The 12,573-nt window shown below is 41.7% G+C and overlaps 1 protein-coding gene across 1 annotated transcript in view; it reads right to left on the bottom strand.

Annotated features, from left to right (window-relative positions):
- HERC2 (HECT and RLD domain containing E3 ubiquitin protein ligase 2) overlaps positions 1-12,573 on the bottom strand; it is a 104,801-nt gene that overhangs the window by 76,800 nt on the left and 15,428 nt on the right. Inside the window, exons 5-19 of the mRNA XM_053384108.1 lie at positions 11,749-11,968; positions 11,313-11,413; positions 10,274-10,430; positions 9,303-9,413; positions 8,938-9,109; positions 8,566-8,739; positions 8,262-8,450; positions 7,190-7,341; positions 5,930-6,087; positions 5,707-5,820; positions 5,103-5,354; positions 4,448-4,641; positions 4,020-4,220; positions 3,242-3,470; positions 2,990-3,114 (exon numbers count right to left, since the gene is read on the bottom strand). Coding sequence (XP_053240083.1) covers positions 2,990-3,114; positions 3,242-3,470; positions 4,020-4,220; positions 4,448-4,641; positions 5,103-5,354; positions 5,707-5,820; positions 5,930-6,087; positions 7,190-7,341; positions 8,262-8,450; positions 8,566-8,739; positions 8,938-9,109; positions 9,303-9,413; positions 10,274-10,430; positions 11,313-11,413; positions 11,749-11,968 — 2,549 coding nt within the window. The remainder of the gene's footprint in view (positions 1-2,989; positions 3,115-3,241; positions 3,471-4,019; positions 4,221-4,447; positions 4,642-5,102; positions 5,355-5,706; positions 5,821-5,929; positions 6,088-7,189; positions 7,342-8,261; positions 8,451-8,565; positions 8,740-8,937; positions 9,110-9,302; positions 9,414-10,273; positions 10,431-11,312; positions 11,414-11,748; positions 11,969-12,573) is intronic.

The raw sequence follows: 12,573 nt of genomic DNA, 5'->3' as shown, positions 1-12,573 counted from the left end.
TATCCAAAGAGGCACGAAACAAGGATGCCCACTGTCTCCCTTCTTATTTGTCCTGGCTCTGGAACCCTTAGCAATCCGCATCCGAGCAGCCACAGACATCAAGGGAGTGGAAATAAAAGGCAGAACCTATAAATTAGGGCTCTTTGCAGATGACCTAATGGTCACAACACCAGACCCCATAAGCACAGCAACCTCCCTAATCAGAGAACTCAACACATTTGCAATGGTGTCGGGCCTACAGGTAAATTTCACAAAGTCAGAAGCTATGTGCTTCAACACCCCTCCTCACACCCAAAAAGAACTCACGAAGGTCACCAAAATAAAACTTTGCCACACCAAGTTCAGATACCTAGGGGTACAAATAACCAGAAACCTCAATAAATTGCACCTCCACAACTACAAGCCCCTGTGGCGACAAATTAACAAAGACCTAAAGAGATGGAATAACATGAATTTCACTCTCTCAGACAAAATAGCCATGATCAAAATGATCACACTCCCAAAACTAACCTACCTATTCCAAACCCTCCCAATCTGGATCCCCCCAACCCAACTCCGCAGTTGGCAGAGAAAACTACACTCTTTTATCTTCTCACATAAAAAACCAAGAATAAGCCCCAAATGCCTGCACCTTCCCACCTCAGGAGAAGGATGGGGAATCCCCAACATAGAAGCATATTACATTGCCAACCAAATACGACATATAATCCCATATATACTCAAAGATGAGACAAAACAATGGGTACACCTAGAGAGGGACACAATTGAAAATACCTGCACCGCAGCATACCCACTCCTCCCAAACAAACTAAAGAAAATTCCCACAACACTCAACAGGTACACACAGACCATGCTCAAAGCATGGAAAACACAAATAGGCAAACTATCCCCAACCCCATCCCCACTAATCCCCCTGGCGTACCACCCATTATTCCACCATGCAGCACAAAAGCTCCAGATAAAAACCTGGCAAACCAAAGGCTTATATCGCCTAATAGACTTTTATAAAAATAACAAACCTTTGTCAACACAAGAAATACAAGACAAACTAGAAGACACCCAAATGCCCTGGTTAACACAACACCAACTACATGCCCTCTTAAACAACCCAACAGTAAAATTAGCAGCAACTAGGCCCCTGACAACCTTCGAAAACCTCCTCCTAACAACAAAGGGAAACAGTAAAGGGACGGTATCCGCAATATACAAAATACTACTCCAAAATCCCACAACCCCCCTAGACGCAATAAAAAAACAATGGGAGAATGACATAGGCTATGAGATTAACCCCACTCAATGGACCAGAATGTGGTCTAAACCTCCCTTTAAATCCATATCAACGAAAAGAAAAGAACTCACACTGAAACTCACCTACAGGTGGTACCTAACACCAAGGAAACTAGCGCTAATACGCCCAGGAACCTCACCAAAATGCTGGAGAGGGTGCACCTCCACAGGCACATACCTCCACATGTGGTGGGAGTGTCCCAAAATCCAACTATTCTGGGCAACAGCCATACGAGAAATATGTAAAATAACTAAACAAGTATTAGATATCACCCCAGAATTGGCCCTACTAAACATCTTCCAAGACAACAACGCCCATTTACACCACAAAGAACTCATAACCCACCTACTTTCAGCAGCCAGAAACACCATAACCAGACACTGGAGAGACCTGTCAGGAGTAAGCATGGATCAATGGTACCAAATAGTATGGGAAACAGCCCTACTAGAAAAATTAACTAATAAACTGAAACTGACACGGGGACAAACAGAAGAAGACACCTTCACCCCGGTATGGCTCCCCTTTATCACATACACAGCCCAACAAGACAATGACAATAATCCACCAACAGCATACAAATCAATATGGCTAACCTGATCCAAAACACCCACCCACCCCACTCACACACGAAAACAAAGATCACCACAGCCAATCACAAACAAACAATCACACCCTAGGCCAACCCCAAACTCTCTCACCACCAAAGGAACACAAGTGAACAACACAAACAACGCTGACACCAAACTCTACATACATTAAGCATAATAGAAACACCACCACCTGACCCCACCCCCATCCATCTTCCCTCCCTCCACCCCCTTTCTTTTTCCTTTTTTTTTCCTTCTCCCCCTAATGCCTCAACAAATGAAACGGATTTGTAAAAATGTTACATGGGGGGGGGGGGAAATACGAGGCATTACACTTCTGTAAAACAAGAAAATCCTAAATAAAATATTTAATTAAAAAAAACTTGTCCAAAAAGATAGCTGCATTAATTTCTTCATCTGAAGAATGATGGCTATGGTTTTATAAGCCACACATTTCTCAATATCAACAAGAGGTGTGAAAATGGAAAACAGCCTTCCACTATAGGGCAACATCAACTATCCAGGCCATAAGAAGTTAAGATTTTCAGAATTACTGATGTTTTTGTTATTATTATTATTATTATTATTAGTCATGACCAAGTTCTTCTATTCAGGAAGAAAGCAGCAGGATAGAGCTGAGATGCCATTTCCCTCTTCACAAGACACAAAAATGCCAGTGATGTTTTCACAGATTTCAAAGCAGCTACAGAAGAGGCTTTGCTATGTGTAATATGCAGCTATTACATGGCTATTACCCTCATGCACGTCTAAACTTTTGAGGGCTTGAGGCACCAAATTCTAGGCAGGGTCAGACTACATAGAAAGCCTCTTAAACCAAAAGTTACAAGTGATACAGTTACCTCTGGATATTTTCAATCAATAGAAAATAAAGGTTGATCTGGAATGACACAGCCAGCTTTCTAATCTACTACATGAAATGCCCACCTACTTACGCAGTCTTTTCTAATCCTTTCAAAACAAAATAAATATTCACTCCACTCTTTTATATTACAACTGTTAAACAAAGAACAGGGGCTTGTTTGAAACTAACTGGTTTCCAAAAGTAATCTTTTCCATTTCATCAGAATGTACAAGTTGTACAAAGTAAACATACCTGGATTTCTGCAGTGATCGCAGCATTCAGTGCAGACTCAAGACCCCCATCAGCCATTAAGCTTCCAACCAGAAGATCAATCATGAATCTACGGCCTGGACTTACATTTGTTTCATTCCCTGAAACTAAACATTGACAGAACTCTTACTTGACTAGAACGCCAGCACACACATACACGTGAATATGAGGGAGCACAAAACGGCTTAGGCAACATCTTCCTTCCCCACCCACATGACCATGCACAAAACATACCTGCACTGGGCAGAAGTGCCGAAAGAGCCCTCGCTCGTTCCTCGGCTGTTGGCAGCAACACAGACCACCCACTTTGCAACACTGCTTGGGCAGCTGTCTGAACGGTGTTGAGCACACCTGCATTACTTGCTAAAGTCACTACTGTCTGCTTCAAGCTGTTGAGTAAGACACTGCCCAATCCCAAACCAAGACATTCTGGGTCCACTTGGTGGCTGATTGCAGCATGAAGCTGAAAGACAAAACACAGAGAGGCTTCTTTATCAGTGATAAAGCTGAAACCCATTCAGGGAGGAACGAAATAGTATTCTGAAGCATTTTCTATTTCCAAGTTTCATACACTTGCTGAAGCACCACAGTTTGGCAGCACCAAATATATATTTCCTTCGTCTGTAAAAGTTACTTAGCAAACAAAAGCAAAATATCTCCAAACTGTCCAGTAAGGCATGCTAAAGCAAATGTAGTGTTATCCTTGAGCTATGCAGATCTAGATTCAGCTTCCAATCCCAGCTCAATAATAAATTCCCTGGCTGAACATAAACTCGCTGCTAATTAAACTGCAGTTTGCAGAAAGGAAAACTGGAGTAACAACCAACTCTTTCTGAACTGATTAGCACTGCAAAGTATTTGACAAATTACAGGGGTTGTTGTTTTTTCCTAATAAATGAATCAACAGTCAACACAAAATACAATGGCCATTGCATTTTTAAAAGTCAACGTGATCCACACAATTGTTTCAGATTTTGTAATTTCAGTCTTAGTTCAGCAACCATTAAGATACCTGAAGTCTCAGAAGATTCAGAGTAGCCACAGCCATACATTCTTTCTCTTGTGGAGGGGGCCAGTCCGAAGTGCCATCCATTCCTTCCGTCACTTGTCTCAGTAAGAGATCCAGTTGTTCGAACGTCATTGGGCAAACATCTACCACAAAAGGCACTCGTAAACCGATAGACCATTCAGAACAAGATGACCAAGCAAAGCTCTAGAAGGAAATACAAAAAGATATGCAGCAATGTTAAACTTAAGACTCGGGGGCGGGGGGCTAGAATTAAAGGCAAATAGTAACTGAGAAGAGAAACTGCATCACAAAAGGGACTTCCATAATCAAGGATTCCCACTCTAACAGGAATATCTAAAGATATTTTTATAGTTTTATATTTTATTTTATATATCTAAAGATATATAAAAAACAGTAAAATTGAAGCCTACCTGGGCTGGCCCACAAGCGATGCCAACAATGTGCTTAGAATCTAGTCCAGGAAGAGCAGTCGGCTCAGGTTTAGTGATCCTCAGGGTATCAAAATGCTGGCACTGATCATTGCTTCCCCAGCTATATACTTCACTGTCTTCTGTGAGTGCTAAACAGTGGGTGGATCCAGCTGCTACATCTATTACTTTTTTTCCTGGGGGGTGGGGGAGGAAACACACATACAGATAATGAGAAAGATCAGTGTTGCAGCCGCATCTGAAAGCCTGGATAGAAGAGGAGAGCTCTCTCTTTAGCAATGTCTACAAAACAAGAAATCAGCAAGGGATGGTGGTGTTTGTTGCACCAATAACCAAAATTTCCAAGTGTCTCCCTTTTTAAAAAATTAAGTTAACATAAGGGCAGCCCTTCTCAATCAGGTCAAAAGCCTACCTAGTCCAGGATTCTGTTCTCACAGAAGCCAATCAAATGCCAGCAAGAAGCCCACAAGACAATGTGGTGTAGTGCTTCAAGCGCAGGACTAGGATCTGGGAGACCAAGGTTCAAATATTAAAAATATGTTCCCCCCCAATTTGCACGGAATGGGTGCTAACCTCATCATTTTCTCAAAATTACAATATTCTAGTTAACACGGCTGGTAGTTGCCTCTTCACATACCTTGCAAACCTTCAAGCAGTTTGGGATATCGAACGTGTTCCTCTGTTCCATGCCCAAGCCTCTGATTGTCACCCTTTCCCCAAGAGTAGACCTGCCCGTCTTTCGTAAGTGCAACGGAAAACTGGCTCCCGCAGCGAACTTTGACAACGTCCAAATCTTGAAGTTTTTCTATCAGTTTTGGAGTTTTGCAACCATCGCTGCCGCCTCTTCCCAGCTTCCCATAATCTCCGTCGCCCCAAGACCACACCTGACCTGGAAAAGTAGGTTGCATTAGACATAACAACAGCTTTGTATCTTTAGACCATGAGCCGTAACAAAATAAACATACCGGGGGGGGGGGAATAAAAAACAGAAATAATCTACCCAGATAGACAGCTAGAAATTAATACTGCACACCTGGCTTCACAATATTCTGAGAATAGAGATAATTAATCTGGCACCCATTGTGCATATTTGGCTAACAATTTTATTAACAGTTGGGCACACAGTTCAAGCTAGCACACAAATCCAAATGGAAACAGGAAAGAGACCCATGGCTTCCCAAATATCCCACGTGTAACTAAAAGCTGGCAAGGCTAATGATGCTATTGGTTGTTCCACTAACCATTTTCAGTCACAGCCAGAGTCTGAGCATCGCCACTCCCACAAGAGACATCAATGACTTTCAGTCCTTTCAGCCCAGTAACCAACATTGGGATCGTTTGGTCTTCACTGGAGCCTTTGGAACAAAATAAAAATTAGATGCTTCTGTGCTAGTTATATACCAAGAAAGGTTTAAACCTTGCGACTTCACAACTTAAACAATTTAAAGAAAGAAGAGCACATACCATGACCTAGTCTGCCATAGTTTCCTCGCCCCCATGTGTACAACTCTCCTTCAGCAGTGATGGCAGCACTATAGGTACTTCCACAGGCAATGTGTACAACATGCTTTCCAGCTTGCTTCCCAGACAAAGCAGAAATCATCTTCGGTTCTTCTAAAGGTCTGTGGGGAAGGAGGGGGGGAACCAGGAAAGAATTGAAAGTCATTATTGTAAGAAGGCAATATATACTATGTACACAAGTGCCAGGTACAGAAAAATCAACCCAATTTACAGTGACGTCTGAACCAGGCCACTGAGATGCCCAGACAAATGGGCCAATGACCCTATTTTGGCTTTAGAAGCTAAGACATAAAGAAGTCTCATGCTTGCATAGGGAGTCTCTTTTCCTTCCTTAGCACGCGACGTTTAGCTCCAGAAGATTTCAGTTAAACATAGTTTCCCTTTATGTCTGAACCAAGAAACTATAGTACCTGGGTTCAGAACAGGCAAGGATTCTAGCTTGTTCCAAACCCAGGAAGCATCATTTTATGGTTTGGATGTAACAGAAAAACACAATTGACTGAAGACTCCTGAGATTAAACAGTGTGCAGAGAAGGGAGCAAGTTTTAGAATGAGGAGACCAAATTCAAATTCCTACTCAATCTTGAGCCAGTCACTCAGTCTCAGCCTAAAATACCTCACAGAGCTGATATGAAAATAAATGGGTGGGGGACCCCATGTACACTGCTTTGAGCTTCATGGAGAAAAGGCAGAATAGAAATATAATTAACATATATTAAGGAAGGAAGGAAGGAAGGAAGGAAGGAAGGAAGGATGCCAAAGGTGGTATCAGAACAACCCATGAATGCAGAACTATCAAGCTGAAATATCAACTGAGCCATCAAAATCACTTAGTCATACACACACAAACACACATTCACTCACTCTCTGTCTGGCTAGCTGTCTTCCAGACTGTTACCTCTTCTCTAACAAAGAAAATAGAAATTTGATAGCTACTGGATTATTGAACCATTCAGAATGAAGGCTTCCTGGTGAGTCTACTGTAGATCAATATGCATCAGAACCACAAAAGATAGAGACAGCTGCAATTTAGCATGCTCAATACAGAAAAGACACGGGGAAAGGGGTGACGAGAGGAGGGGGGGCCAAGTAAAATGAAGTTTTAAAAGGAACGCCACCCTATTCACAGCAGAAGCAGAACAAATATCCTACTCTATTTTATTTCATTATGCATATAAGTCACCATTATTCTAGGATACTTACACAGTGTCTCCATGGCCGAGTCGCCCGCCATCTCCACAACCCCAAGAGAAAACTTCACCACTTGCTGCCAGGGCAAGGTAGTGGTGGCCGTCTGAATGTGCAGCAATCTTGACAATGTTTCTAGAAGCAAGAGTCTGCACCAGCTGAGGTCCCTATGAAGTTCAACAACAACAAAACATGCATACATGTTATGACTTACAGAAAAATGGAAGCAAACAGACGAGCATTAAGAAACTTTATACAAAGAAGTTATAGGTCATATCTTTTTTGGTGTTTTGTTTTTTTAGAAAATGGGTTTCAATTAAATTAATAAGGCGAGAAGTTTCAATAGCTGAATGTTCTGAGAAACTATTATATTTAGAAACCTTAAGATCCAAACTACATAGGAAATCCATGAACCCAAGCCTCAAACTGGATCAGGACTGCACCACTGGGGAATACTGTTTGTTCAGTTTAAAAAAAAAACTGCTTTCCTTATTTCACACCTGCTATTCACCACTAATGAGAAGACGGGTATGTATAATATTGCATCTTTGATCCTTCCCATAGCTAAGCGTAGAGTACTGGCAACAGCAGGAGGGTTTACATAACTGGAAAGTGAAGGGGAAGGTCACACCTCCTTCCCTCCCCTATTGGGAGTTCCCACAGCTGCTTTTTTACAAATGGGGAGACTGGAGATGCATGAAGGTAATAAATAAATAATAGTAATAATAATGGTATTAGTAATAATGTACATTTCTTCCACATCATGTCAAGCTTGGAAGGAAGGAAGAAAATACATCCACTGATCAAAATCAGCTTTGCAAAAGGCATTTCATATACTCAATTACAAAGGCAGAAATGATACAGTAAGCTGTGTCCAGGAAACAGTTCAGGGCAGTATTCATTAACACCAGAAATGAAACAATGGAGTTTCTTTAAAAACAGATATGAATACTGCATTGCCAGGCAAAGTGAAAAAAGCAGATTTTGCTATCATGAGCTCCATCATACCTGCAACAAGAACATTACATTAATAGCTACAAGTTATTTTTTAAAAAAATAAATTAGGAAGTAATCAGAAGTCACCTACCAGTGTATCACTATTGTATGCTTGTGTGTAAACACGTCCATTTCTAGATAAGATTAAGAAGCGCTTTTCTGCGCAAGCAACTTGCATCACTCCAAGATTGGCAAGTCCTTCACACTGAATTGGACCACTCACATTGGCATAATATTTCCATCCTATTAAACCCCACGCAATAACTTCTTGCAAAGAGCCCTGGAAAGCAATTCATAATTTAAGAACTTTTATCAAACATCTGTCTAAACTTAGAATCTCTAGAAATTACAGTGCTTCAACTAATTTTTCAATTGGCTCCTTATGTGATGGTTACCTTATGTGATGTTGGAGAACTGCACTGTGGAGGCATACAGGGAGTAGCCAGGCGGTCTAAGTGAGCCATAATCACAACTGCCGTTTGCCTTAAATCAATGGCCAGCTCATTGTCCTGTGGCAATATTAGATACCTTAAGAAGTTTTCGTTTGGACTCAACGGGTAGGACAGCATCTAAAGCAAAACAATGAAAAGTCAGCTGAATAGCTCAGTTGGCTAGAGTGCGGTGCTAATAACGCCAAGGCTGCAGGTTCGATCCCCGTAAATGAAAGCTACATAAATATGTTAACATCAATTAAAAATTGTTCCACGTTGCACGGCTCTGGGCGTGCAGACTCACAGGCTAAATGAACTCATCATAAAGGTACATACCTGAAGCTCTTCTTCGGTATTGCTGATCTCTTTATTGCAAATGATGCTCTGAAACCTTTGCAGCAAAGGAAGGAGGGGGGCACTGGTTCCCTGCGCTGATCGCTCATTATCCGTTTCCCGGGTACCACTGTCCCAGAGTTGGAGCAATAGCATGACAGCAGACAACATTTGGCTGAGAGGGGGGGAAATGACCAAAGTTGGAAATGTTGTAGAAGAAACCTCACATTGCTACCATTTTCACCTTGCTCATATTTCACGAAGAACTCCCCACTGCTACCAAATTTTAACAATGATGAAATCAAAACTGTAGTGTTGATGTAACTTATGAACAGATTTTGAACTGATGAAATACTTGCATTACTCACCTTAGTGTGCCTCTCTGGACAGCCAATTCTAGTAGAATAGCAAGTGCTAAGTGCTGGTCTTGCAACGGAATGTTTCCAGATCCTTTTGTCCCTGGAGCTCCATGGATGTCCCTAATTTAAAAGTGGAAAAATTTAAAAGGCAAATATTCCAATATATGAAAGTAAAAAACCAGTTTTCATTCCGTGCTTTGACAGAAGACACCTTTCACAACACAATTAAGCGACTTCGCTGATTTTATTCTTCCCCAGTTTAGAGAAAGGGCCACGGAGCACATGCAGCAGGCCCCAGGTTCAATCCTGGCATTCATCAGGAACCAAAAGGAAATACCCTTCTTCAAAACCCGGGGCAGCCACTGCCAGTCAGTGTAGGCAATACTGAATCAGATGGATTAAAGGTCTGATTTGGTGTAAGGCAGGTTTTTTATTCATTCCTCCATTACTAATTTCTTTATATGCAAACTTTAAATGCAGCAAGGCTATTACTCCACACTGACCTGCATGCATGCATGCATACATACATATATATATATATATATATATATATATATATATATATATATATATTCTATGAATAAGCCAAGGGACACCATTTAAAAAAGAAAGAAGTATAAGCCAGAGTTCATATTCACCGTATTGCCATTTCAAGACATTAAAAAAGTGATGCCCAAATGCTTAACTCTAGTTTCCTTATAGGTCATAGAGATCATAGAATTGTAGAGTTGGAAGGGACCCTGAGGATCATCTAGTCCAACCCCCGGTAATGCATGCACCAGTCCCATACAGGGATTGAACCTGCAACCTTGGAGTTATCAGCATCATGCTCAAACCAACTGAGCTTTCTAGGCTGACAGATGCACTAACCAACTCTATCTAGGTTTTCAAGAAAAGAACACAGGAACTATTGTTCAGTATGAAACCTTGAATGCGGCTTAAAAAAAAAAAGTTCAAGCACTCTTTAGAGAAAGACTTACCCAGTTACAACAGACCTTAGAAATTTGGTTGCTCGTTCCACAACTTCCAGCCATACAGATGATACGGTTCCTTCATCAAAGAGGGATGCTTCTGGCAATGCTCGTAGGGCATCAAGGGATTCTTGTAGCAGTTCACTGCAGAGATCTGCATCCTCACCTAACAACATTAGCCATGTTAGGGTGTTTCATAGTACAATGCAATTCAGGTTAATGGCAATCCCTCACAACTGATCTAAACATACACAGTGGAAATCCAAACCATAAATTGAATTGCCACATCATTGATATAACCCTACATCTATAAAATAGAAGTAATAGAAGCCTTCTTTCCGAGAAGCTGAGAGAATGAAGATCACCCACAAACCACTTTGCAAAAAAGGCTAAGGAGCCAAAGTAACAAGTTCTGCATATGCAAGGCTTGTGCTTGTCAAAGCCGAACTGTAGCTCAATGTAGAGCTTCTACTCCGCATGCATAAGGTCCCAGGTTCAATTGCCAGCATGTGTGGGCCGGGCTGAAACCCTGGAAAGCTGCTGCTAAACAACACTGAGCTAGATGGATCACTGGTCAATTTTAAGTCCGCTTCCTCTGTTCCTATACTCATTCTGCAACTTGAGAGATGTCCCCAAACCCACTAGTAGAGGAAGAGGAGTGCATGGGGAGTGCACCACCCCTGGCAGCGTGATCCCAGTAGGGTGCCATTGCGGCTGCCCCCTAGGCGGGGCGCCCCGCCCCCAGAAAGCGCGCCAGCCCTTCCCCTGCCTGCTCTCCACCCCCCGGTGCCGGAGCATGAAGCTCCGCCACTGCCCAAACCATGAGTGTGCACAACTTCTCAAGTAGTCATCGTTCAGTGTCTGCTAATGAGAATGAACTTAACTGGAGGTAAATCTGATTCAACACAATGGAAATTACTCTGAGTAGATGACAGACAGACAGAGATAGACAGACAGATAGCCCTGAAAAATACCTAAATGCAACACAACAGTTAGATGGTAAAATGTTTACCAGCCTAATAAGATATACAGCGTCTTCCAACAATACCTGATCTCCAAGCTCTCCGAAGGAATGCAAAGGCAAATGAAAGGGCAGCTCTGGATCCTACCCGGGCAAGACCTTCTACACCTTTGCCTACAGGTCTGGGACTGTAACCAACAAAAAGATGATTAGAGAATAATGTACTTCTTGCTTAAACTAAGCGTCTATACAAATATTCTTCAAAATGTTAACACCCAGAAATCAATCCTGACTACCCCAAAATATCCAAACAGGGCACTAACATCTTTGGTATACGGCTAGGAAACTGCCGCTCTACCAATTTAGTTTCACAGCTGCATAACGCATTAATATTCTTGTCCATACAAAAAAAAAGATTATAAGCAGCTGATATTTCCCCACACTGAGGAACCAAAACTGTAGTGAAATAGTAACCAGTATGTGACGGGGAAAGGCAGGGGAAGAGATTTCTTTGAGACACTACCTTTTCTTGTCCACTGCAGGCAGGGGAATATTGCTGCTCTTCCACTTAACCTTGACATTCTCCTGAAGAACAGTCCTATTTAATGCAATAAAATAGCGCTCTAAGATAGCAAGCCTCTGTTTCAGCTTCAGAGCAGAGAGTGTGGTGGTGGCTGTTTTCTTGGCTAGAGCTTGCTGCTCCTTCACAAGTACATAAAGGCACTCTTTCAGCTCATTCGCATCTAGAAGAATCAGAAGAACTATATTACTCATCTGAAACATTCAGCATGATGCATACAACTGTTTGATGGCAAGGGAAAGAAATAATACACCCTCCATTTTAGGAACAGCAATATTTCACATTTGATGTACAATGCAGTACAATATACAGCCAAGATTCTGAAAGGGCACATACTTCATTGTTTTCATTTATACCCTACATTTATTCCAGCAAGGTGTAGCACAGGAAGTTATGGGACATTTTTCATTCAGGCACTGGCCAGATGCAAACCTGCTTAGCTTCAGCATCTGCCTTCATTAAATAGTAACATGCCTGAAATACTACTCACTCCTTATAAAAAAGGATTACACACATCTCAAGAGAAAGTTTCAATAGGACTCCATGTATATTTGGGAATATGTGAGCAGATGTTGCATGACTTGCTTGACATGCACTCCCCAATTAATCTTAATCGTAGGTACTGAACACCTGGATGATTCAGGTATAGTAATAACTGCCTTTCATATTAGCTAATATTTTCCCCATCTAGACAGATTAAGAAGTGTATTTTAATAGCTCCTATGGACACCAAACACACCAGAGGTCTGCTCCCCATTAGTGACAAGC

The sequence above is a fragment of the Podarcis raffonei genome, chromosome 4, assembly GCF_027172205.1.
Source record: "Podarcis raffonei isolate rPodRaf1 chromosome 4, rPodRaf1.pri, whole genome shotgun sequence".
NCBI classification, from domain to species: domain Eukaryota; kingdom Metazoa; phylum Chordata; class Lepidosauria; order Squamata; family Lacertidae; genus Podarcis; species Podarcis raffonei.
This window is presented reverse-complemented; position numbering and strand designations above follow the sequence as displayed.